Source organism: Micromys minutus (genome assembly GCF_963924665.1).
Source record: "Micromys minutus genome assembly, chromosome: 1".
Taxonomy (NCBI): Eukaryota; Metazoa; Chordata; class Mammalia; order Rodentia; family Muridae; genus Micromys; species Micromys minutus.
Genome location: NC_137969.1, coordinates 216,123,171 through 216,150,811, shown reverse-complemented (window position 1 = coordinate 216,150,811; position 27,641 = coordinate 216,123,171). Strand labels below are relative to the sequence as shown.

Sequence of the window (27,641 nt, the reverse complement as noted above, 5' to 3'; positions counted from 1 at the left end):
CTTCCTGCTTCTAGACCCAATGATGGAGGTTAGCCTTCCGGTTTTCATTGCACTGAATGTTATAGGAACGTAGCTGAGAGCAAACAGCTGGCTTGCAGGGCCTCAGTCCATGTTCCAAGGCAGGCATCTGAACACAATTCCCATTTTGGAGGAAAGGGAGCCCACTTTATCTGTTAACAATATATTTTCTAACTTGGCAGATATAAACATTCACAGTACTGACCAGGTTGTCAAACTACCACAATACCTGAGATTTAAAACAATCTGAGAAAAAAAAATCTATCCACATAAATGTAGAGAGTATAATTAAACACAAGTAAATCTCCTTGAAAAAGATTCTGCAATTTAAAAAGTAAAGCACAGAAATTTCCAGATACACACTGCCATAAGAGAGCTTTTAACAAATGGCTGTAGGTAAGTCCCAAGGGTCTAGTGCTGAGTAAGGGGCATGAGACAGTAGAATGTCTATGAAACCCTGCCCTGAAAATTCCTAATATAATGGTGAAAGAAAATGACTGCATTGCAAAGTCATATGTCCTGACTAGAAAAAAAATGACAAAAGAACATCAACTTTCCTCTGGGATAGGGCTGGCCTCCATGGACAAAGAAACACCAGCAACAATAAAAATCAAACCTGGTTCATTAAAACAAAATGAAACAAAATAAAAGGAAGAGACATAAATATCTACATTCATTAAAGTCATCAATATTAAGTCTAAAATGTAATAATAATAAAAATTCTAAATCAGGTAAGAAGTACAGCAGTTGATACTGGAAAATAAATACTCCACTAAGAATGACGATCAGTTGATGGGTATTTTGACAATTAGTTCACATATCATGATGGCTTTAGATTTTAAAATGTCATTTCCTTGGAGACAGTTGGCTAAAGACACCAAAGACTGGACTGAGACTTACTCTGTATAACACTGAGACCAAAGAGGTGACTATCCTTTAACCTGAGCAGGTCACACACCTGGACCAGCAACTGGTGACACAGAATTTTAACCTGTGGGAAGGAGAGGGGAAAAAAAAAGACACTTGAGCTAATTAAATTCAGCCATACTTCCACAATGAGGCACAATTTCAACTTTGTAAATATACACCTTCACAGGACACGCTGGCATCGGCAAACCCACCCATGCTTTATGGGAATCACAGCAACCTGTGGCTGTGTCTCAATGACTATCAACTTATACAGCATGCTAATGGGGTACCAGTGCAATCTTACACAAGACTTATAAATCTCATGGCATATGGATTAGATCCTCAAATCCTGCATGAAAAATGGGCCACAAATGAGACCAGGCAGTCTGTGCCTAGTTTAGGACATTTAGTATGATGCTCTGCAGATTTACCCATATTGTTGCAAATGACAAGTCTCTTTCCTGATGTGGTTTTATTACTCTATCACGTGTGGATGTGTTACACTGTCTCTTCAGTCATCAGTGGGTGCGACCAACTGCTACGAACTGTGAAAGTGCAGGTGCATATCCACCACAGTGATGACTGAAATGGAATTTTTTTTTTTTTAAATAACTCAGTTGTGTCACGTGATGTTTTTCTGGACGCTGTCTTGTGAGAGGGCATGTGATGTTTTGATGAAAACAGACACTTGAGAGGGTGCCTGATGTTTAGAAAGAATATAAATAGAACCCCACTAGCAATGAAGATGCTCTTGCACTGCTACTTCAGGCAACACTTCACTGGTCTTCTATGGTCTTCACCACAGCACCAAAGAAATTCTTGTGGTATTCCGGCTGTTTCCAGCTGCTTCTGCTGACTCATACTGACTAGGTGGAGCCTTGCTGTTTCTGCTGCATTGTGCTGCTGCTACTGATTTGTGTTTGCTGTTTACTATTGAAGTGGACTGGGGTATCCTGACAAGAAAGAGTGGACTCTCCCCAAGGAACTACTACTTCTAAATAGGTCCACAACAACTGTTTTCCTATTAACTTTCTCTCTGGTGGGTGGGTTGAAGTGTTTAAGAACCCTAAATAAAGTAGGTTTTGAAAAACTCTGGGCATACAGATGTCATTTCCTCTGGGTACCCAGGAGAGGACTGTGAGGTCACGTGCTCAGTCTCTATGTCATGCTGTTTGCCACAGGGCCACAATGCTTATCATTCTGACCAGCAGACAAGTGTCCCCCCCCCCATGATCAGCAAGTCTTGTCAACCTTTCTATTTGGTGACAGCCATTTTAACACCTGTAAGGCAGTACCACTGAGGCTAAGTACTCTTTAGACATCCATCAGTCACCTTCCCATGAGAAGTGTCTGCTTAGGGCATCTATTTTAAAGCAAAATTTTCTTCTTAAAGGTCTAAGCAAAATATTCATCTACTGCCCAGTGACAGAATGCCCAGATTTTATTTATTTTAATCAATCTCTGTCACTGCTTAACTCATTTTCCCTTCAGAGTCTCAGTGTAACTCAATTATACTAACATTAATATAATATCTACTAATATGAGATTCTGGAGATGAGCTATTCTGAATTGAGAAGGCATTACATATTTTTATTTCTATGTGTATATACATGCATGTATTTGTACATGTGATGTGTGTGTGAGCAGTGGGGGGTCAGAGGACAACCTTGTTTGATAGTCTTTTTGCTCTTGGTCCTTTGACTTCAAACACTGTAACATTCCTGTGCTGCTGTGCCAGGCTTTTAACTGGGTTCTGGGGACTTGAACTCGGGTCCTTGAGTTTGCACAGCAGAAAATCTCCAGTCCCGATACAGTTCTGACTGTGAATGAAGTATCAGGTGGGGGCTGAGTGAGCCGCCCGAGTCTGCCTCACTGAAACCAAACCACCTAAGAAAGCACTCGGCTCGATTTCTTAACTTCATAGAAGCAGAAAATAAAACTGCTCCAAGTCATGCAAGTGAGGAGTGATTCTATGTACTAAAAGCTACATACTGTTAAAACAGGGGCAACACAACCTTTGTGATTTTTGTCTGTACATGTTACATGTCCACTTTCTCTTTGAGGCATGGTCAGCTTTCTTGTCATTTTTTCAATGATAACTGAAAATTATTATATATATTATTATAATTTTATAAATTATAATTTTAGTGGCGATGATTTGCTTAGCCAAATTACTTAACTCTGGGTTAGTAATTTTATCATATTTTCATACAGAACTAAAACTAAGAAAATGAAAACTTGCAAATCCCCAGAGGAAAGAGCAGAAGACACTGAGGGCCAGAGCACCTGCTCAGCTCTTCAGGGCCAGCCTGGAAGGAAGCAGCTGCCGCGGCTGTGCAGGTTCTTGTTACTGTGACAGGAAGCAGTCTAAGGAGGAGGGACTTGAGGCAGGGTCAAGTGGCATCAGCAGAGGCAGATGCGATGCTGTCTGCTCAGCTCACTTCCTCGGTTTTATTCAGTTTGGGATCCAGTCCACAGGGTGGTCACCCACACTCAAGAGTGTGCCGTGCGTGTCAATGAACCTAATCTAGAGGATCCCTCTCATACACGTTGAGTGGTTACATGAGTGGTTCTAGATCCTGTCACAGTGACAATAACAATGGGCCGTTTCAGGCAGGATCAGTCAGTCCGGGACTTGCATGCAGCAGGTATGTAGCAGTTACGGAAGAGTGAGCAGGACCCCGTCCCAGTGAGCTCCCGAGGACATCCACTGTCTGCTACTAGATACATCTCCCTGTTACCTCTATGGGCACTCTAGCTTATAAATACTGCATCCAGCAATATTCTGAAGCTTTATTTTATGTGCATGGGTGTTTTGTCTGAAAGTATGTCTGTGTAGCACAAGCATGCAGTACCCTCAGAAGCCAGAAAAGAGCTGGTCCCTGGAACTGACTGTGAGCTGGTGTGGGTCCTCTGGAAGAGTACAGCCAGTGCATTTAGCTTCTGAGCCATCTCTCCAGCCCTGTCATCCAACAATTTAATAACAATATTGATGTAAGCGCACCTCACCACTGGAAGACCCACTGGCTGCTGGGAAATCATTATCCCATCCCTTGGGCTAGTTTGATCCAGCAGCCTGGATATTTCCTTTGTGTCCTAGTGAAGTCCTTATTTCCAACAGCCACTGTAAACACTGAGTTAGTATTCCATCTCATAACTATACTGTTTCAAATAAGTTTAAACAGCAGACTTAGAGGGAAGAGGAGAAAGGACCACGTTTACAGACAACTCTTACATTAAACTCAGCTCCATAAACTTGAGACTTCAAAATGTCGCCCTGTTCCTAGGGCCCTTTTAACCCTTAGCTTGGCTGCCTTTAAATTTTAGTTGGAAATGGAGCAGCCAGATGAAATGTAACAAGCTGCTAAATTCCAAATTACAAACTGAACGATTATAAAATAAAGTATGTGGTGACTCTTGACTAAACAAGGCTGTGCCTTTCTTCCTGGCATCCCATCTAATTATTACTGTTCCGCTACTTTAAATCAAGTATCTGGAGCCTTCTGCTAAAGCTCTTTAACAATCATCAAGTAAGTATAGTGTTCTTGTTTAAAAACTATAATTAAATAAGGATGTGGCTGGAAAATGTTACCTGCTGTGAAAACAGGATCCAGCCTAGGGTATTTGCAGTCTTTAAAGCCACATGGCTGATTGTGAAACTTCTTAATCCCTTTCATCTTCAGGGGCAGTGGGACCCAACAGCATAGGCTTTATCTAAAAATACCCTCCTTGTGGAACTTTGAATTGGAATGGGGTTTGATCCTTGCTGTGCCGATTGTTTGTTACTGGGCAGGGATGTCTGAAATAGTCGCTGGTAAGAGGGATTGTTCCCCTAACTGCAGGGACTAGAGGTGCACGCTCTCGGCTCTGTGATTTTTGCCACTCTAAAAGTTCTCTGCCTCTTACATTTATCAGGATTTTATTTTTTAATGTCCATTTTTTGTATTTGTTTGATGATTAAGATTAATTTAAAATAGCTCCTATTAGTATATAATTCATGGAGATTCAAAATGAAGTCAACTATACCTGCCAGGGGACAACTTTAAGAGTGTGTGAGCACACCCTGACTGCTGGGGGAGGGGTTGGGAAGGTCACCGATAAACAGTTTTGTTACAATTAATTCCTTATGTCCAACACTGCAAACAGCAAAATCACCACTCTGCTGTGGGGAGAGGGAGTCTTGGAAGGTTTGGACTGTTTTTCTAGCAGTGGGCAAGTCTCCTTGCTACTTAACCTTACCCTTCCAGAGGTCTCAAGGTTTGCTAGAGGGGAGCCCTGGAGTAGGAGCTCAGGGCCTGCATGTCAGTGACAGACACCCTAACAAAACGAACAGTGCACAGGAACAAGACATGTGAGGCGCTGCTCCGTAAAGACTGACGTACTAAGCCACTCCATGGACAGACACCATACAAAGTTGTTTACAGAGTGTCTTTAAATCCTTGACATGTTTCCACATGAGGCACAGAACAGCCCCACTTCATATATAAGGGAACCAAACCGAAAAAATGTCCGACAGATTCAAGAAGTGTGCCCAAAGCTGCAAAGGAAGCTGGCGGTTCAGTCCAGGTCCCCACGACAGCCTCAGTCACTGATCTGGGCTCCGGTACAGTAAGAAGTGGTGCTCTTGAGTGTGGGGCCAGGCCACAGCCTTTCCTGTCTGCCTCAGGATTTTATCAGTCTCCAGTCCCTACTGAGGAATTTTGCTAAATGAAGATTCCTGTGTTCCGCCCTAGACCTACATCAGCCTCTCCATGGGTGAAGCCCAAAGAGCCCCTCCCCCAATAATTCTAGTGCACGGTCAAGCCACCCATCCATACACAGCAGCCTATGTGTGGGAAAACCAATCCACAGTACCACTTTAAGGCAATTTTTGCTTAATTTTACCAGAGTGAAATTAGGTTAAGAAAAAAAATTAATGTTGACAGTAGAAAGAGCACTTAAAAATGCTAGGGATGACCCCTCAAAGCATGCCGTGAACTTGTCTGGAGGCCTTTGGTTTGTTCTCCAAAGCTTCCTTGGGCTGAGAGTCCAGTGCCAAAGAACTACTTTAGAAACTGTAGCGCCCTCTTGGTATTCCTCACGAAGACAGATCTGTTAGGGCTTCTCCCTCTCCTGCACACGCTGCACACTCATAGACGTGCTACCCTCACTGGGTAACAGACACTACAAAGGTGGAAGGCCTTTCCTCGATGCTTATACTGTATGTCCTAGATAGCATGTTATATATACACGTGAACATGACTTCACATAAAATAGTAGAATTTTACTTTCCTTTTAATTTATGTTTCTGGTGCCCACACTGAAATGTTCCCAATTTTCATTATATTTAAAAACTAAGTCTTGCAAAGATAATCGTCTACCACCCCACACACCTAAAACCAATTTCAAGTTCCTAATCAGGATCTAGCTTATTACTAGAAACTCTGCCCAGAAGACAGTAAGATCCATCTATGAGGCAGGGATGACGCTCCCAAAATAGACGAGCAGAATCGAGGTGACCTGAGGAAATCAAGAAACTGTTGGCTTCTCGAATAAAACCAAGATGCCTATGGTTACAAGCAGAACCTTGCTGCAATCTAAGCCTTTAATGAAGTTAATAAGAAGTCATATATGTTCTGCAAACTATTCCATTATATAAAACATATTAAAACTATACTAGCATACAAGTAGAGAACTAACTCCAGGCAGGCTTTCCTCAGGTCCATCAGGTGACAGGTCTGGGCATGGTGGTTCACACCTTTAGTCCTAGCACTTGCGAGGTAGACAGATGTCATATGCCTATGAGTTTGAGGCTAGCCTGGTCTACATAGCAATTTCCAGGCTAACCTGGCCTACATAGTAAAGCCTTATCTCAAAACAAAACAAAAACAAAAATCCAACCCCTACCCCGCCACCCAAAACTGATTACATGAACCTTCTGGCTGTTTCTAGCAACTGTACTCGCTGGGATGTTCTATGATTACATATCTACTCTGATAAAAATGTAGTGATTTATATGTGTCTGTGTTTGCAGGACTATGCTCTAAAAAGGATCATAGCAGTCTTATTAATGTTGGTCAGGAATTTCAAACGGCACAATATCCATCAACAGCAGTAAATGTGTAACAGAATGGGACACGGCCATACTGCATAAAACAGCTGCCATTGTGTCAATTTCACGGGCCAGATGCTGAGTGAAAAGGGCTTTATGATAATGACTTCATCATTCTGGTGGCAGGAAGGTCATAACTGAGCGAGACTACCTTCTGATCAAAACCGTGCTATCACTGAGGACAATGGGTTGCAGAAGAGAAGAGTCCCGAAGGGTCTTTCTGAGTAGATGGGAAATGAAACCGGGCAATGGCTACATAGGAGCATATGCAAGCAGAGATATACTGGGCTGCACACTGAAGGATTTTTATGCTTTGCAATGTGCAAATTATAACTATTAAAATCACAAAGGAGAAAAATAAAACAGTATCTTAGTTCTCAATATCCAGGTTAACAAGTATCTGATTCTGATTTAAGAGCCAGAGAAACACCTTAGCTCATCCACAGCAGCAGTTCATTCTGGACATTGCTTAGACTGGCTACTGATGAACCATAGTCAAGATGAAAATGAGAAACCTAGCAACTGCTACCACTTCAAGTGCATTGACAACGCTGCACATTTAAAACACAGACACACAAACAGAAATTTTATTCAGGAAGCCAAGCAGTTTGAGAGACAAAAACTAACACTCAAAAGAACGTTTACGGCCATTTTCAGATATTTCTCCTTCCTCCATCTATAGTCTCCTGTTCTGTTGTGTTACATTATTCTTTTTTAGCTAAGAAAGTAGAAATAATAAAATGACTCTTTCTCAGTATAGAATCCGAGAGTGAAGGAAATTCTAAGAAACTGAGTTTGGTGGTAGGATCTGAGGGGAACTTTGGCTGAACAGCGTGAATTAGAAGCATTTCCTAGGCCCGAATGGAAATGTGGAAGATACTCCAAATAATTCCAAATGTACACCAAAGCTGAACACAGGGAAAGAAAAGGAAACAGAGATGCCCAATAAATTAATTCAACATAAAACATTTCAATAAGGTTTTAAAACAGATTTTTGTTTTATTTTGTAAGATGCGGCTAATGAGGGTTTATAATTATCTTAATTGTTTATATTGTTTCAAAATGAGAATGATGCTGAGTTTTGTGTTTATATTATTTCTCTGGGAAAGAATACAAGATACAAGGTACTCTAGTTGCCAACTAAGGGACATGCTATTTTGGGAGAAAGGTTTTGTCTTTGTGTTTTTAAAAAGTGTGACTTGGCTCTATGTGCCTTCCAGAGTTATATGAATTGCATTTGCTAGAGGTAGGCCACCTAAAAAACTAAATTCAAAAGGATCAAACAAAACTATTTCTCAATGTTTTCTGTTGTTTTATATGTATCACAGAATGTGCAGCTATGGTAAAGCTTATCATCAGAATGCTGAACTGGCCTGATTCCAGACATCAGAGACTGCAACAATCGTCAGTGTGGCTTTCCTTCTTAAGGCCTGTTCGACTTCCTCATTCCCCCCTCCTTCTAAATTCTCAACGCCCATATATCCAGCTCGAAGAAGCTATGAAGAGTTGTTGCCCTAGTCCCTGGACTTTGTGGGGTGAAAGGTTGTTTTTATGAAAAATTTAGAAATGGTCATAATCTTACAGGGAGATTAGCCATCTTAAATTATACAGCCATAATCTTCTTTTGGTAACTAAGCTAAAGTCATATCTTCACTGGTAGGAATCTTTCTAACTCACACAAAGTTAAAGTTATTATCTTTATAGTGCTATAAAATTTATTTGATACAGATTTAAAGTTTATACAGTTTTTAGTTTATTAAGCAATACTAGTTAAGGGCTGGATAACAAACTCATGGTTCTGAGTCAATAAAAGGGTATTTTTGAGATATTTCAATTAAAAATGGCCAGGATTATTCAAGGCTTAACAGTTCAGAAATGTTTTTTTGTAGTTAGATGTTTTTCAAAACCATCAAAAATCCATAAATTATGATATTTAATGTTATTTATCTTTTGTTGGGACATATCTCCTCCTTACAGTTTCCCTTTGGTGGAATTAAGGAAGAAATTGAGCATCTCTACCTTGAGGTGAGGTATACTTTGTGGCTAGGCAGCCACTGGGCAGAAACTGCTGATTTCATCTACAGACTAATACTGTCCAGAAAGGGACACTTTGTGCAGAATAGTTGACTGATAATCTTTATTGAGCCAAAATTGTCAGCTCTTCAGATTTCTGCATTTCAAAGTCTGTCAGTGATCCTGGGCCAGAAGGCCAAAGACTTACTCTTAAATGTTGCTAAGAGGGGACTGCTGGTGGAGGTTTGTTTCCACAACCTCTTTAAGCTCTGGAAACCATGTTAGGCTTCCTATGTTTTTAGATATTTGGCCATTCTCAGATTTCTGACAAAGTTGAAGACTAATTTAGTTTTATAGCCTACCCAAGATAATTAACTTTGAGAAAAAATAGTTTTTTAGATGATTTTCAAGTGGTAATAATTGTACACAGCTTACATTTAAATGCAAAGTTTTGTTGTTTTGTTTTGAAGTAAACAAAAAGGGTTGATATCAGATTTGTGTTAAGGTGATACATGACTGGCCAGTGAATAGGTGGGCGGAGAAAAGGTAGAAAAATGAAAGAGGAGAAAGATTGGGGGAGAGCAAGATGTTGCTGGAGAAAGCAGACTTAGATCCTGGGGGCTATAATCGGACACAGGTAGATATAAATATTTTAAGGGTTTTTGTAGGTCATTTTATCTCATATAGAAGGGCAGTTTGTGTCTGTCTATTGGATGTAATCTTATTGTGTAGAGGGTTTGTGGATTGAGAATTGAATATATAAACCTGTATAAAAAGTTACTGGGCTATAGAGTGATGTTTGTGACAGGAGGTGGAAGAAAGAAAACTCCGGGGCAGAAGCTCCAGGGTGGGCGGAGTGAACCGCTTGGTAAGGGAATCCCATGGAGAGTGTAGCTCGTGGACGAAGTGACAGAGTCCGTTTGCACGGCTCCAAACTAGAGTGGCACCTGAGGAGTGAGACTTCAGGGTGGCTGATAAAAGGTTAAACCATTTTTAATATTTACTGCAACAAACCCAAAGTCCTAATTTTGCCCCAAGCATGATGCTGCTGAAGCCATAATGCTATTTTACAGCTGTGTGGATGCTACGTACAAGCCTGCCAGTCTCTGGCTCATTCTGCAATGATTTCACCCTGAACCACCTAACTTGGGTGTGGTCTTGAAGGGGAAGAGCATGCTGAAATATTCCTAGATGGATCTACTCACATTTATGATGATGCTCACAGACTTGTCATTGGGGAGGAAAATACACACTCTGCGGCGGTCCTGCATGACTTTGTTGTTATGGAAGGTCAGTTTGTTCATTGTGTTGTGGGCTGGCCGGTGGTTGGGCTGGGTGCGCTGGGTGCTCAGCAACTTCTCAGGCTCCCAGCACTCCAAAGCCAACTTCTCCTCCTCATCATACGGCCAGCAGAAGCATCGTGGTGCCCCACAACATAGGTTTCATAGCTGTGGAAAGTCCACTGGGAGACCTGTGAATAAAGGGGAAAGAGTCTGTTAAGAGGCCAGCAGCACACAACTGTTCACACAGGGGAACACGGGAAAGAGCATTTCAAGCGGAGACACATTCTATTAACTGTCTTCACACCTCATTCTTAGACATGAGTGAATAAATATGTGAGAGCCTAAACATTCACAGATGGACCAAGTACCCTAAGCTCAAGGCGGTGGATCCTGACTGAGGAGTTTCCGGCTCACCAGGGAGGTGATAGGGTTCTGGAGTGAACTACAAAAACAGCATCAACAAAGCCTCTCTTTCAGGACTAGTCTTTGGCTTGACTTTCATTTTACCAGCTGGCTCTACAAAGGAATCCTGGCCGCTGGACCACCCATGGGAGCTGCAGCAGCCACTGTAACTGTCTTCTCCACGACATTCCCCATGGTTATTAGATCCTCCTTAGTTCTCAAGTCCTGCTTTCTCCTGGCTCTCAAACTGGCTGATAAAAATCTAATTCATTAGTTCACCAATCAATTGATGCGCAGCAACACTAGGGCTATATTATCAAACCATGCCTATATGGAAAAGAGCTGTGGGTTTCAGAGACCTCTCCAGTTTTGTCAGCTTAGTAGCATGAAGGCTTTTTGTTTGTTTTTGCTTTTGCTTTTTGAAAAGTTCTGAAGTATGGAACTTTGCTTGCAAGTCACCAAACTTTTATCTCTGGTCTTTGGTATTCTGTTCTTCATTTCTGTTTTCTGTCTCCGGGCATTCTCTGTGGAGTAGTTCTGAAGCCCTGTGAGTTTTCCTTCTCCTGGGGAGTGCTTCATGTGCACTGCAGGGCGCGACAACTGCAGTGGAGACGAGCTGTCCCTCGTGCCCCTGGCATCTACATTATTCCTCTGCAGCATTCAGGAAAGTGAGTCCAGGAATATGAAACTGATCTCCAAGGCAAAAGCTTGACCTGTCAGTTCCTTAAAGTTTATTCGTTTTCAGCCAGAGAAAATCTATTCATAGATGGTACCGGGAATAAATAAGACCTAGTGATTTTTTTTTTTTAAAACATAAATAAAATACAGTCTTGAAGAGAATTACTCAAAACTGAAATTAGGCAGTAATCTTGTACGTGGTAGTTCCTTCTTAGGAAGGGGACCATCCATCACTTGGACATTCTGTTTTCCTTGAAGGAAAGGGTGATGCTCCCCCTTGGTTTCCAGCACACCTTTGGAGGCCAGAGCTGTCACCTTTAGAGTGGATGCTCAGACCCCGAGTTCCAGGAACTGGTCTCCACATGCAGCCATTAATCTAGAAAGTGTACTTGTCTTAGTCTCAGTGTTCAAGCACTAGCTAGAAGGATGATATTGGCTACATGTGAGTCACACATCGGGTTAGAGATAAAGGAGAGTTCAAGCCACAGAGACATGTCTACTCATGACAACTGCAGGCATTTGTGGAGGCCTCCACTTCAATTAGGGAAGGAACCTACATGGCACCGAATTCCACTACACCTTTGGGACAAATGCTGGGAGAACATCCTAAGAGCTGATCAATACCAGAGAATGACTCCTCATTGCTACTGCTCAAAATGTTCTCAGCATTTCCAAAGGTAAGCAAGCCAGGTCCAGGCTGGTACACTGAAGCAGGAGAATTTCAAGTTCAAGGCCATCCTGGGCTCCTGTATATTCCAATCCAGTTCTAGATACATCAAGATCCTATCTCAGGGACCCAGCACACCTCTTCACACACGTCCTCAAAAGGACAATGGCTGCAGTTAGGGCTAACCCAGTCAGGGTTACAGAGGGAGACCCTGTCTCAACACCTAAATCTAATAAAATTTCTAAAATGGGCTAAATCTGGAGACTGAGAACCCCCACCCTACTTATAACCTTTAAAAAAAAAAAAAAAAAAAAAAAAAAAAAAACCCAAGAAAGCAAGTGGGTCAGTGATGGTGCACAACTTTAATCCCAGGACCCAGGAAGCAAAAGCAGGGCCATCTCTGAGATTGGGGCCTTCCTGGTCCACAGCCAGGGGTACATAGAGAAAACAAACAAAATTACAAACAAACAAAAATTCAGAAAGTATTAAAAGCTCCGAGGAGTTGTGAAGCAAACTGCTTAAGTCACACACTCACGGAGCACAGAACACTTTCTCCCCAAAGCCTGCTATTAAGGTCCAGGTGAACAATATTCTTAGGTATATCACTTGGGAAGAAAGTTCTGGAGTGATTTTTGTTTTATCATACTACTAAACTTATGGAAAGTTTTCTCTATCTATTGGAATATTTCAACATTTAAGTCTGTCTTTACTAAATAAATTATAAGCTATGATTGAATATCTTATTTTAAATCATACCCTTAATTGGCATTAATCCCATTATAATTCTTCCTATTTAAATCTGCATTTCATATTGAGATGGTCCTATGCTTTTCCATTTTTAATTGAACTAATTAAAGTGGGATATTTCTACTGACCTACTTTTTGGAATTTAAAAGTTAAACTAGGAGGGAAATCTTCTGAGGCTCAGGATGTTTCCAGGGCCTCATTAAAATACATAAAAAGTTTAATTTGGGTACAACTTTTTTTCTTAAGATTTATTTATTTATTTTTGTATATGAGTACACTGTAGCTGTCTTCAGACATACCAGAAGAGGGCATAGGATCCCATTACAGGTGGTTGTGAATCAACATGGGGTTGTTGGGAATTGAACTCAGGACCTCTGGGAGAGCAGTCAGTGCTCTTAACTGCTGAGCCATCTCTCCAGCCCCTTAGGTACAACTTTTATATTTTATGGTTTGGACACAGTACAAAAGTCAGAATAAAGACTACTGTAGCAGATTTACAGGAGATCAGGTCAGAAGCAACAGCAATGTTCCAACCCCCCTCCCCCAACAGGGATGGGATTGAGCCTTCGCTGTGCCAAGACATATTAAAGCTGGTTTAAAGTTCCACTAAAAAGGTAGACACACATCAAACCATAACCTATCTCTAATTCGCACCAGTAGAAAGTTTAGTCTTAAACTGGACTGTCCTGGGAATTTATACCAATTTGCAAAAACTGGGTAGAGGGCCACTGGATACCTGTTCTATGTTCTATGCTGAGCTCCAACTCAGTCCCAGGAGGACACATTCCTACCCCATGATAAACCAGGTAGTAACAACCCATGGCAGTGGTCAGACCCTCAAATCTTTCCCAAAAGAGACTTACAAAAATACATACAAAGTCTTCAGTCTTGAATTTCTTTCTATTGGATAGTTTATGTATTTACATTTCAAACGTTATCCCCTTTCCCAGTTTCCCCCTCTTCTTTACCCCCCACAAAATACAATTTTGAATTTTTTGCCCACATAGTCACATAATACAGTTTCAGTTAGGATAGAAGCAAAAAAAAAAAAAAAAAAAAAAAAAAAAAGGATTTTCTTTCTGGGATGATCTTCCTAAAGTCTAAGATAATGATCCTTGTTGAGATCAGGAAAGGTAGACATGATTAAGAAAATCCACCAGCAGCCAATATGGCAGCTCTATTACCTAAGAAAACAAAGGAAATTGTTTTGAAAAGTTGACTAGGAGGACCTGCCTTCTAACTTAACTGTTTCCCATTTACAAAGTGTAGGGCACTCACAGAGCACTTAAAGCCATGTGCTCATTACTTGTTGAAAAACAACACGGAAGCTTCAGGCTTCTCCTCCAATGTGGGTAACAACTCTCCACTCAGGGTCACTGCCAAAGACGCTTGAATACTCTCTGATTCCCAAAGCACATACATGATGGACAATGACATGTCACCTCAAGGGACGAAACAGCTGAATGACAACTTTAACTACAGAAATATAACCTATACGGTAAGCTAGACTATGTAATTAAAAAAGAAAAAAAAAAGAGTCTAGAGCAGTGGTTCTCACTGTGGGTTGAGATTCCTTTGGGGGGGTTGAATGACCCTTTCTCGGGAGTTAAATATTAGACATTTACATTATAATTCATAACTGTAGCAAAATTACAGTTAGGAAGTAGCAACAAACTAATTCTATGGTTGAGGTGACCACATGAAGGGCTGTATTAAAGGACTGAATTAAGAAGGCTGAGAACCACAGCTCCACTATACTGTCCTAAAAATGCTACCACATGTCTCATAGAACAAGTTCCACAGTTTTGCTCATTTATTTTATTAAGACAAAATACGTGCTTGAAATACCAGAAGTGAACACATACAGCAGACCAGAATGAGGGTGCTGATGCTGAGGCTGTGCCATGTGGACATGCGACTGTATCAGGTGATGGGACTCTTGCTGATGGGCTGATATGTGAGCAGACACCTGCATAAAGAGCAGGGTGTGGGGCTGGAGAGCTGGCTCAGCGGTTAAGAGCACTGACTGCTCTTCCAGAGGTCCTGAGTTCAAATCCCAGCAACCACATGGTGGCTCACAACCATCTGTAATGGGATCCGATGCCCTCTTCTGGTGTCTGAAGACAGTGTACTTATATATAATAAACAAATAAATCTTAAAAAAAAGAGCAGGGTGTCATGTCTTCTACCCCCCACCTACCCGTCTCAGTAAATCTCCAGGCAGACAATGACAAATGTGAAGGCTCACTTACTGCTCGGCAAGGGTGAAGTAATGGTGCTGATGGGCTAACATTTGCTACACACCTGCTGCATGTTGGGAACTGTGCTAAGCACTGTAGAACCTTTGTCATGCTTCCCAGGAAGGAACCAGTTGTCATCCTCCTGAACTTAGGTGTGCTGTGTGAGCAAGCCACGCTAGGAGCTTGCATCACAGAACACCAACCTATGCAGACACCCTGGTTCTTGTACCAGAGCATCACCTCTGTAGGAACACTCATCTCAGCCACTTCAAATTCCGCCTTTTCTTGTCTGTCTTCTCTATTCAGATCGTGGAGTGGGGCCACGAGGTATCACCAAGGCCAGACATGTGGAATAATACTCATTAACTGTTGGCGGTTTGCTTACAGCACACATCCCTGACCAGTGAAGACTCCACTTAGCCTTGGCGCTTGTCATGATTTGGATGTGCAATGGATCCTCCAGGTACACATGAGCTCCTGGTGGCACTCTCTGGGGACACTATAGAGCTTTTGAGATGTAAGGCACAGTTCGAAGAGAAGAGTACTTAAGAAAAGGAGGCTGCACCCACCCCTGGTTGTTTTGTCTTCCCCTGCTACACCACCATAGAGGACACTACCACATGTTGCCACCAATCTTATCCTTGCAGAATGGCTATTCCTTCTATATCTGTGAAGCAGAATAAACCCTTCCTCCTCTGAGGTTCTTCTATAGGGTGCTCTGTCACAACAATGAGAAAATAAACTAACTCAAGGACCTCTGTTACTGGAGGCCGAACAGTATCTGCACAGGCTTCATCCTGAATCCCATGTATGCGAGCTGCTTCTTGCTTCTCCCCACTAAGAGCCAGAAGCCCCTCCTTTTGCCAGTCCTGACAACCTACAATGCTAACAGGCACTGCCAAAATTTACCAGGGGGTGAAATTATCCATTGTCACTTTTTATTAAATGCATGTAAGAATTGTGTTTAACTAAGTGTGAGGCTGTGTAAGCACACGAATGCAGTGTCTACTAAGGGCAGACGAGGGAGTCAGATCTCTTGGAGCTGGAGCATAGAGAATTGTAAGTCACCCGACATGGCTGCTGAGAATTGAACAGACGTTCAAATGTGATTTTTTTTTTAATTAAAAACAAGCAACTTAATTCTAAAGAGGGAATAAAAAATCTGTCCTGAACTGTTAAAAGTCAAGTTTTTCTAACTTCGTAGATGAACATAGCTTGTAGTCATGGAATACAGCTTTGGAATTCAGCTTTCAGGAACAAGACTGGACAGGAATTATCAGGCTGCTTAGACAGGCACATGCACTCCTGTTACTGGGCACATGGTCCAAGGAGTTCTCTACTCTAAAGACCTGAAAATATGCGTAATGACCTGGAAACAGGACATCTGACCTGTGATCCTCCTGGATAGTCTACCTAATACAGGATTTTAAAAGTGTCATTTGCTTCCAAGAGATATTTGAGAGCAACAAAACTGAATTTTACCATTTAGTTAGAGGGATAATGAATTGGAACAGTGTCTGTCTATGGCCCGTTTTTATGTGTGCAGGTGCTTACCTAGACGTACGCATGTGTATCACTGCATGTCCTGTGCTCAGAGGCCAGAAAACATAACTAACTGGGACTCCTGGAACTGGAATTCCAGAGGGGTATAAGCTGCCATGTAGGTGTGTGAACAAAACCTGGGTCTTCTAAAAGAGCAGTAAGTGCTTTTAACTACTCACTGAACTATTGCTCCAGCCCCATGGCTAGTTTTTGTAGTGACAACTGCACCTAAGAAGAAAGTATCTGGTGGCCACTGAGCACTTGCAGCCAAATGCTCTGGGAAGAACATCTGTTTCCTGTTTGCTCTTTTTCTGCACTTCCCAACCTTGCTCTAGTGGAAAGGGCGCACTGAGGAAAGGGTGAGGACACATCCCAGAGCTGGTCTCTGGGAGTTTTACAGCATGCACAGCAAAGAGTATCCGTTAGCCCTAGATCCTAATATACCAGCCGAGTGACCATGTACATCTTCTAATCTGGGACCAAGTCTTCGTTTGTAAGATCTGTAACAGTGGCCTCCTAACATGCTGAGTGAGATGTTATAATGAATATAAAGCATTCAGTATCAAGTTACTTTTAGATAAGAAAGCTTGTTTGCTAGTAGCTATGCCTTTCCAGGTAGGGAGAAGAACAGCCACCACTGAGCCATATGTCATTTCATAAAGAGCCTTCCATTTCACTGCCAGATGCAGCAGCTGGGTTACGTTACTGCAGGTTTATCCTGGGAAGGGGAAGTGGTTGTGTATGGGGCAGGGACACTGTGTTAGGTCACTACCCCTTTGAAATTCTGTAAGAAGAGCGGGTGAGTATGGGTGGGTGTGTTCAAATGCTTGCTGGCTGACCAAAGGATGCTCCGAGATAGGATAGGGAAGGGTGTGACCCACTACTGGCCAAGCAGGGCACCCCATTCTCTGACCAGAAGGCTTCATCTACATATGAGGTGAACATATAACGCTAGGCAAAACGGGGCTCCTCCAAGACCTTCGTTATATAATTGCGAGGATGGAAGTAGCCATCTTTGGGTTGCTTCCTGTGAGCCTGCTGGAAATCCTCTGTGATACGGACTATTCCTGAGAAGAATGCCATTGCTGAGGGGAAGATCAGAAAGAACAAGGGAGGTGTCATAGCATTTGAACTGTTACAAGTGTCATTCTCAGAGGCCAGAAACCTCAGGAATTCCCACAAGAAAGCCAGTTGTTCCTTCTGGTCTCCTTCACTGGCAACTGCTGAGTGTATCTCTCTAATAAGGAGCATCCTATAAGAAGTTAACTGGTTGCCCAATCCATTTATTCACCAAAACTTACTTCCTACCTCTTTCTGTGTAGTAACACTCATTTACTTCATTTAAAGACCAATGCTGTGTTTTAAAACTTCTCTCTGAAGAGACAGTGGGGAATGAACTCTGTGATGAACACTCACCGTGAGCAGAGCAGACGGAGAAGGGAGGGGGAGAGCCCAGGTGAATGAAACTTTGGGAACTTCTGGCATCTGCACTTTGCAGACAATACTACTTTCTAAGAGCGCCAAATAAACTTATTTAAGCGAAACAAACATACAAGAGAGCTTTCTGCAACTAACTCACAAGAGAGCCTTCTGCAGCAAAGGGCCATCCTATGTTGCTGTTGTTTTTCTAATGATTTATTTATTTTATGTATGAGTACACTTTTTATGTAGCTATCTTCAGACACACCAGAAGAGGGCATCGGATCTCATTACAGATGGTCGTGAGCCACCATGTGGTTCCTGGGAATTGAACTCAGGACCTCTGGAAGAGCAGTCAATGCTCCTAACTGTCGAGCCATCTCTCCAGTCCCCAGGGCCATTCTGTTTTGAGTATTAATGTGTGGGTGAAGAACCCTATCCCAGTATGTTTTTCTGCAGAGCCATGCTGCTGCATGCACGTTTACTGTACTGTCCATTTGTAATGAATTACAGTAGCTGGGTGTGGGGGTAGCAGTAGGGATGGGGGAGTCTCTGCAAACAATAACTGAAAAGAAAAAAAAAAAAAAAAAAAAAACAGTTGCCACCTAATTTGGCAACGGTGCTATTAGCAATATAACCACACTTTTGGTAAATAACCACACTTTTGGTAAAAACAAACAAACGAACAAATAAAAAAAATTAGAGCCTATTTCATATAGCTGGTAAGGGGCAAGCCAAGCCATTAAACCAATTATTAAATGTAACCTCATAGGCTGCTATGTTAGTATGTGGGAAATGGCTTATTCTGTCTCTAGAATGCAAGTTAGAAAGGTTAAGTCTAGAAAAAAGGAGCATGATGCAATTGCTTGCTCAAGAACAGAATCTGCCAGACGGTATGCATGGCTGTCAGTCTGTCTGTCTGGGATACTTTAACCACCGGGCAAACCACTTTGCCACTGTTTCTCTAACCTTTGACATAAGATTGTTGCAAAGATTATGGAACAGTCACTCACTAAGTGAAATGCTTCACGTACACACTGTATACTATTGTATACTATTTATGCCAAGTAACGTAACTGGCTTTGCGTAATATAAGGAAAGTGGGCGCACCACTTTTTGGTCATATGTGGATCTATAACTTATTTTTGCTAATGACTACATCTTGAGAGCTAAAAGAAATTTCTTCTCTTTGTGGGAGCTAGCCTCTCTCTCCTGCCCACCTGTGGTCATTTCATGATTATTTATATATATATATATATATGTATGTATATATATATATATATATATATATATATATATTTGCAAAGAGAGCAGATTTTATTTGGTGAAGGCAAACATCCAAAAGAAACCAGATGGGCGGGGCAAGGTGCTGTGATAAGGGAGCCTTGGTGGCCACACAGAAATCTCACACTGGGCAAGAACAGGCTCAGGATACATAAATGTCCTCAGCCATTCAGCGCCATCCGGACAAGCTCTTCATAGTTGGTGCAGCCGTTGCTGTTCTCATGCCTGGCCACAAGCATCTCCACTTCTTCCTCAGTCATGGTCTCGCCCAGTGTGACTAGGACATGGTGGATCTCAGCACCCATGACGGGCTGTTCCCTTCCTTGTCAAACACACGAAGGCCTTCGACGTAATCCTCGTAGGTTCCCTGGTCCTTGTTCTTGGCCACAGTCTGCAGCATGGGTAGGAGGTGCTCAAAGTCCAGCACCTTCACGTTTATCTCATCACTCTTGGGGTTCCCCAGGACCTTGAGCACCTCGGCGTTGGTAGGGTTCTGGCCCAGGGCCCGCATCACATCCCCACATTGGCTGTACAGGATCTTGCCATCGCCTGTTTGGTCAAACAGCTGGAAAGCCTCTGAATTCTGCGGTCTGGTCCTCGGTGAAGTCACACATCTCGGCCGCAGAGCTCTGCCGAACCTTTTCCTCATGATTATATTTAACCAGTGAGATTTGCTGCACCTCAAAGTTAGGAATAGAAAAGAACTGGACAGCAGATTGCTCTGGTCTCAAGGTTTAATGAGGTAGTTGCTTCTTGACTTGAGAAGAGCATGTGAAGGACCAAACAAGTCTGTCAATTTGTGATAAAACAGCTGACACACTGTCCTGCATCATTGGTGTGGCCAATCACCACAACATATACTGCATTATCTATAGTAACTGTCATAAAGATACTCACATCTTCGGATTTAATAAGTGAACCTCTGGAACAATAACCCTACTGAAGCATCAAACACATCTGGTGAAGTAGTATGCATCTTAGCAAGGATGAAGAAACGATGTCTTTACATGGCAAGGTGCTTGCAAACCAAAGTGCATCGGAGATGTGGTCAGGAAGAGCCATTTGCCACAGCTCTTTCTAATCACAAACACCCACACCAGCCAGAGCCCCTATGCACCTTTCCAGTATGTCTACAGGAGCAACGCAGGAATCCAAACCAATAAGTAAGTGCAGTTGGCACCTGAGCACCCTGGTGCTTGGTAAAATATTACTAGCGGAATAGTCTGCATTTGAAATGCTTGAAACCACAGTGTTTCTGATTCTAGAGGTTTTCGAGTTTTGGAACACCCATGTAGATACAGCAGCAAAAATTCCCAGCGTGACACTCCGACATGGGAAACTTATCGAGTGTCCTGTCCACAGGTACTCATAAAGCCTTCGGTGCCAAAGCATTCCATCTTCTCATGTCACGTGAAGAGATGACCAGCGTGTGTGCTTGTCATCCCTCAGACCACTGCTAAATTCTGGCCATCAGAGCTCATGAGGACTCTTCTGTGAGGAGCCAACGTTAACGCAGTAGGAATAACAGAGTAATACTATATTATCTTAGTTAAATGCCAAGTGCTGCTATCAAATGAGCAGGCACACTTGTTCAAACGATCACTGGCTCTAGCTTTCCTGATGTTTTCGAGCTCTACTGTTGATATCCTGACTCCTGCTCCCAACTTCTGCCTCTCATCACTATTTCCTGCAACATCCCCACTCCACTTGCCTGAGTGAGAAGGTTAAGCAAATGGCAAGGCAGCTGTGGTACTCGGGGAAGCCGCGTGACTTTTCTTGCCCTAAAGACTAACAACATATCCCTCGAAGCAGACTTAGATGCCTGTTTCCTAGACTGCTGGGACAAGCATCATTCTATTGCTCAGTGATTGAAAGGGCTGTGATCCTGGAGTCCATAAAGGGAGTCAGGGCCATCTGTCACTCTTTCTAAAACCCTGGCACAAATGCCATATTCGCCCCAGTCATACCCCAGGGAAAATTAAATCACTCAGTTAAATAGCACTCCTACATCTGAATACTTAGTTGAAGAACAGTTTCACATGGCATAGTGATAAAACAGACAACCTGATTTGTTTTGATAGCTAATCTTTTAAAACACAAAGGCTGGGGTGGGAGAAAGGGGTAAATAAAAGAGTCATCTTCAGTGCTTGAAAGATCTGAGTGTAAAAATCATCTTAGAGGGCTGGAGAGATGGCTCAGTGGTTAAGAGCACTGAATGTTTTTTCCGAGGTCCTGAGTTCAAATCCCAGCAACCACATGGTGGCTCACAGCCATCTGATGCCCTCTTCTAGTGTGTCTGAAGACAGATAGTGTATGCATATAAAATAAATAAATAAATCTTTAAAACCATCTTAGAAAGGAAAAATAACAGCCCTCTTCCTGTACTCCACCCTTTTGATGACCTGCTCCATAACTGCTGTTCTCACCTGATTTTCATTCTCGGACCAGGAGGGTTTCTTACCACATTCTCACATGCTACAGTGTTACGGAAGTGCACCTCTGGTCATGGATAATGCCTGTGCTTGCATTCTTTAGTGGCTCTCTGGAACACGTGGCAGTCCAGGCACTGTGATCCTCCGTCACTCGTGTTCTGGGTCACTGTGACTCATCTGACTGTCTTTCTTTGCTTTTACCACGCTGTTCCCTCTGCCTAGAACATCCTCCCTCGCATCCTGTCCCATCTGCCAACTTCTTCAAGGAAACAAACACCATCCTTCCTGCTCCCTAAACAGTGCAGGTGCAGGTCTAGAAAGCCTGTCTCCCGGCCCCTGGCTGGTCAGCAGCTGCTGCCTCTGCTTCTGGTCAGCAGGGGCCTCATCCTTTTCCGGGGACAGGTTTTTCTTAGCTTGCTAATGCTTGGAACAGCTCCATGTCTACGCTGGGAAGCCAGTGAAGCTTGCTCAATTTATTTTAGACTTGCTTGCCAAAAAAAGCAAAGAAATTCCTTGGTAATTAAGATTAATATTATGTTCCTTAAACAGCCTTTGGCTCATAACTGCAATCCTAACACTCAGTAGGCTGAGGCAGGAGGACTGCTGGGTGTTTCAGTCCATCCTGAGCTATGCAGTGAATTACAGGGCAGCCTGGCCACAGAGTAGGACTCTGTCTCAAACACTAATGAACAAGCAAGCAAGCAAACAAATAAATCCTTTCTTTCCCCACAGGTATTAAGTATTGACCACGGCCTTTTGAACATCTAAAAGAGTTATAGACAAAATGATTATATCTTGTCTTTTCCTCTAAGCACATTCGCCAACACTCTCAACAAAAGAGCATTTTAAAAGGTCTCCATACTTCTGTTGTTACATCAATTTTTATTAAAGCATACACAATGAGAAGGCATTGGTTGGGTTCCCCAAATTGCAGGGGTCAAAAAAACATCCCATGGAAACTTGGACTCTAGAGCCAACAACAGCTTGGTTCTGACTCTGTTCACTGATTTCTGACTATTTGCCAACTGTGTGACTGGGGTAAATCCCAACACCTTTCTGTGCATGCTTTGTAGGGAACTATAAGGCCTATGGTAAGTATGACACAAACCCTGACTGTTGTTAAGTAATGAAAGTCATTAAATAATTTAAGGAGAACATACAAAGCCAATGACTTATGTGGATTTGATGAAGAACACCCAATGTTATCTAGGACCTAATTTCTTCTGGACACCTTGACATGTAAAGGCTGGTGTCACTGACAGGGGCTTAACTAGAATGTGGTAGCAAACAATAATACTCAGCTAAGAGTCATGGGTCACGATGCCCCACCAAAAAGCAGGAACAAGTTCGCTTCTAGATGGAGGTAGAGTCAACTTCCTCTGAAGAAAATGCACTTTTAGAACTAAAATTGAGTACCAAGGGGAAGCTAAGATGGTGTGGTTGGGTAGGCAATCAGCAGAGAGGTCAAAAGCAATTCAAAAAATTCACAAATTTTAAACCACAGAAACCTTTATTTCCTCAGCATGCTGCATTCAAAAGTCCTACCAGGCTTAGCACTGAGGCACAAACATTCCTTTCAGCCAAGATGAACTTCCAGCCTGACACAGCCAACAAAAAGTGCTGTTCTCAGGGAAAACACTGGACTGGGAAGCATCTGCTTCTAATTTCTACAATGAAATCTTTGATTCCTTTATTCACGGGACTTGCACTCAATTCCATCTGACACAGGAATTATGGTTTTAAAAATAATAATTTTGTTGTGAAATTTTCATTATTTGATATATATATATAACATTAACTTTTTGATGTTTTTCCTGAAATACTTTTGTCCAAAGAGAACAAAATTAGAATGCCTTCAAGAAAGACTGAATGAAACACCTGAAAAGTTGCTATCTGTTTTTGGAATACCACATGTTTTCCATATCATTGAATAGCTGCTCATAGAGATACACATACAAGTTGGAAACAGAGACATCCCCTGCCAAGAGCAAAGCATTCAGCATTCAAACCACTCACAGGGGAAAGGAATGAATTCAGTTAAAAATGAACAAATATGAATCTCAAAAGATGATGCAAAAAATCAAATCAATAGAAAGATATGACTCAATCACTATGATTAACAAGTTCAAAAACAGACGAAAATAAAGAATGATTCGTTTAGGAAGACAGGACACACAGCAAGACTACCAAGGGAAGGAAAGGAATGATTAAACTCAAAATTGTATTAAAAATTATATAAGACACTTTGAGCTCTTTTCTATGTGTGAGCTTCCAATTTAGAAGGTGAAATCAATCCAAGAGTACTGACGATAACAACAACCACACACTGGAGGGCGATTGTTAAAAAGATATACAAGCCTGCCACACTTCACAATGTGGACCACTGAGAACTGCAGGCAGTTTAATCACATTCTAAGTTATTATAAAAGATTTCACCTACCACATAATTGTTGTCCCGGCTTTGAAACTAAAAAACAGCCTAAAGGGCATCCAGTATTAATGAAAGCTTAGGAGACCATTTAGTGACAGCATGTATGTTCCTGTCTTGAGTTTGTAAGTACACTAAATGAAAACATTGTAACAAAGTACAACCAGCGAAATCCTCACTAAATGGAAACCCTGTAACAAAGTACAACCAGCAAAACCGTCACAGCTGTGGAACTTGGGAACTTGACAGGCAAAAAACTCTGTCACTTGAGCAAACAACCATGTCAATGTGGATTGGGCTTTTCCTTATAGGATTTTCCTTCCCTGCTTTAAAAGGACAATGGAGATAATTTAAATCATTTAGGAAGTACAATAGTTATAAATTTAATAGAAAGTTAAGAAACATTTAGAAGCATTTAACTATGTCAAACATATTCAAATGCTAATAAAACGCCTTTATAAAAAACCTGGCCACCACAGAATTATCTTACAAAGCTAGAGAAAGACTCTGACATGCCAGAAATTCAACTTTATTCCTATATATATTAACTATGAGAGTGAGAGTAGACGGTTACACAGACATGTGGTAGTTCCACAAGGTATGGTTGTGTACATGCATACATACACACATGACCTGTGCACATGTTGTCTGGGTACAGACATCCTTTTGAGAAAAGATCAAAAGCACAACCTACAGGCTTCAAAGGAAAACATGCTAACAAAGCTTTATATTGCTATGAAGTCCTATTTTACATCCCCTTGGGGATTTTGCTTTGAATACATGAGTTGGAGACTGTCATACACCGACGAAACGGTGATTTACGGTTTAAAAAGCACTCAAGAAAAATGATAAAAGCATTTGCTCTATGCATGACCTATTTTTTTTTTTTTTTACACCTCCACAAAATAATCTCCATAGCTATTTTCACACAGGGATTCTCTATCAGACACATTACAAACACATCTGTCCCAGCCAAGCCTTGGTTAAAAGTCCCTAAAGTATCATCAAATTCATGAGCTGGTCTGCTCTGTGGAGATCAAGGTGGTTTGTGTCACTGTTAAGTGGCTGTTGGGAGATGGTGGTAAGTCAGGCTACGGCCCTTATATTGTTCCCTAGAGAAGCTTCACCTGAAGCTCTCTCTAACCCACCAGCCAGTTCCTTCAGCTTCTGGAAGGCAACAGGTCCACCAGCTGAAATGTTATTTTCATTTCAGGCTTACCTGTGGGGTAGTATTGGGGCACCGCTCCCTTCAATGCCTATCACAGGACTTATTTCTAAAACTCTTCTTCACCAGGGTTTTGAAATTAGATGCAAATCGAGGGCAATGCAATTATTATGCACTTCTTCTAAGGGGATGGAAACAGCATGAGCTGAGCCTCTGTCCCCTACGGTATGTGAGGCTGAGGGCTAACGTGAGTCAGGAACAGCCTAGTCCAGTTGCCCCGCTCTGACCCACCTGTCACTGGAGTCCTGGCAGTGTGGTGTGCGTCTCCCTCTGAACAGCACATTCCTTCTTACGGTAATCACCCTCGGATGCTGTGAGAGACTTCCAGTCTACTTCTTAAAGGGTGTGGAGGAAGGAAATCAGAATCACACCTTACCCTGCACTAACATGGTTAATCTTCCATGAAAAATGGAACCATATGCCTCAACCTTGAAGGTTACAGTTTTAAAAAGTCCCAAGCCAAACAAAACTAGAAACTACCCCACCTTAGCTCTGTACTTTTTTTCGTAAGACTGTGACCACACCAGAAAGGCAACTCTTCCTGAGATGAGCCAAGGACTTTCAGCCTGGGTGAACTGGAAGGGTGGCTCATCTGTGGCCAGCTGTCACTCACAGCAGGACCGATGTGCCCATCACCAGTGATGCAGTGCCACCCTATCAACTCCGTCAATCCTAACCAGGACAAGCCTTGCTCTTGCTTGTAGCCTCAGAACCATTTCATCTGAGTCAGAAGCAAAGGCATTCAAATGCTTTAAGTAACAGCATGCATCTTGCCAGCAGTGGCACACACCTTTAGTCTCAGTACTTGAGAGTCAAAGGCAGATAGATCTTTGTGAGTTCGAAGCCAGCCTCATCTACATAATGAGTTCTACGAGAGCCAGATAGAGAGACCTGTCTCAAAAGAACCAAAAGTAAAAAAAGTACTTGATCCAGTAAAATGGCTCAGTGAATAAAAGAGCTTCATGCACAAACCCGAGTTCAGTCCTGGCACCCCACAGTGGAAGGAGACATTCCTGAGACCTACTCCTACTCTACAAGAATCATGAACTCACATGGACACACATGAACACACATGGACACACACACATATACACACACAGAACACAATTAAATTTCTTTAATAATTAAGAAAAAAAAAAAGGCCAGGCAGTGGTGGCGCATGCCTTTAGTCCAGGCACTGGTAGCACACAGCTTTAGTCCCAGTACTAAAGATGCAGGCAGATCTCTGTGAGTTCTAGGCCAGCCTGGTGGGTGGATGGATGGATGGATGGATGGATGGATGGATGGATGGATAGATGGATGGATGGATGGATGGGATGGATGGATGGGATGGATGGATAGATGGGTGGATGGATGGGTATGTGTGTAGCCTAGGGATATGGCCCAGAGGCAGAACTACTGGTTAGGGTTTATGTTAGGACCCAGTTTCAAAGGCCAGCGCCTGGGGATGGGGAATGAGTTAATCATGTTACATGTAATGATCAGCTTTCTGTCAATGGAGAACTGGTGAGAATTCTTTCTCACACATAACATTTCAAAACGTTATCTGGTGTCATGTCACCTTCGATAGAGGTCTCAATCAGACAATCTCTTGACAAGTCATTCTCTCAAAAGCATCTTCCAATCGAACATAATAAAGGGGTTGGGAATGGTTTCCTGAGGGTAAAGAGTGGCAGTTTCCCAAGTTACCAGTGCACAGAGACTAACTCAAGGCCATCAACATTAGTGATAGATCATTGGCAGCAGCTCCTCATTTCAGCTTTACCGTGGCAACTGTGTGATACACCAGGTGACCTGTAAACAGATTTCCACAGCAGATGAGCACTTGCTGGAACCATGCCTCAAAATCAGCCAGAGAGCAAAATGATGAGATCTGAGTCAGAGTGGTAGAGGCATCTGGGGCCTGGGGCAGCACAGAACACCAAAGAGAACATAGAGGCACAAAGATTTGGGGTGGGGGAATGCTGGAACTCACTGGCCAAGTACTGATTGGTTCTTCTCTCTCTCTCTCTCTCTCTCTCTCTCTCTCTCTCTGTGTGTGTGTGTGTGTGTGTGTGTGTGTAAACTCCCACAAAGCCAGAGATAGAGTTCTCAGAGAGCATAGACCAAATAGTCCCAAATTCATGGGGCTTGGGAAGGACTCCTTCCACTAGCCAGGGAGAACAGCCCTGCAGCAAGTGTGGTAACAGAGGGCTTACTCTGAAGGCCCTCCCCATAGCAAGTATCTGAAATAGCTGTGGTTTGAAGGCAACTCTCAAAATAC

The 27,641-nt window shown here is 42.4% G+C and overlaps 1 protein-coding gene and 1 pseudogene across 3 annotated transcripts in view; both read right to left on the bottom strand.

The window, feature by feature from the left end:
* FRMD6 (FERM domain containing 6) overlaps positions 1–27,641 on the bottom strand; it is a 73,927-nt gene that overhangs the window by 25,754 nt on the left and 20,532 nt on the right. Inside the window, exons 2-3 of one of the 2 annotated variants that reach the window (XM_080942573.1) lie at positions 10,237–10,502; positions 919–1,009 (exon numbers count right to left, since the gene is read on the bottom strand). In XM_080942573.1, coding sequence (XP_080798699.1) covers positions 919–1,009; positions 10,237–10,335 — 190 coding nt within the window. In that variant the 5' untranslated portion in view covers positions 10,336–10,502. Of the gene's footprint in view, positions 1–918; positions 1,010–10,236; positions 10,503–27,641 lie in introns of those variants that run through there. The other variant, XM_080942572.1, reaches the window with a different exon arrangement.
* Positions 19,455–19,907, bottom strand: LOC308424805 (myosin light polypeptide 6-like; annotated as a pseudogene). Its single transcript has one exon. The product of its transcript is annotated as a myosin light polypeptide 6-like (transcript).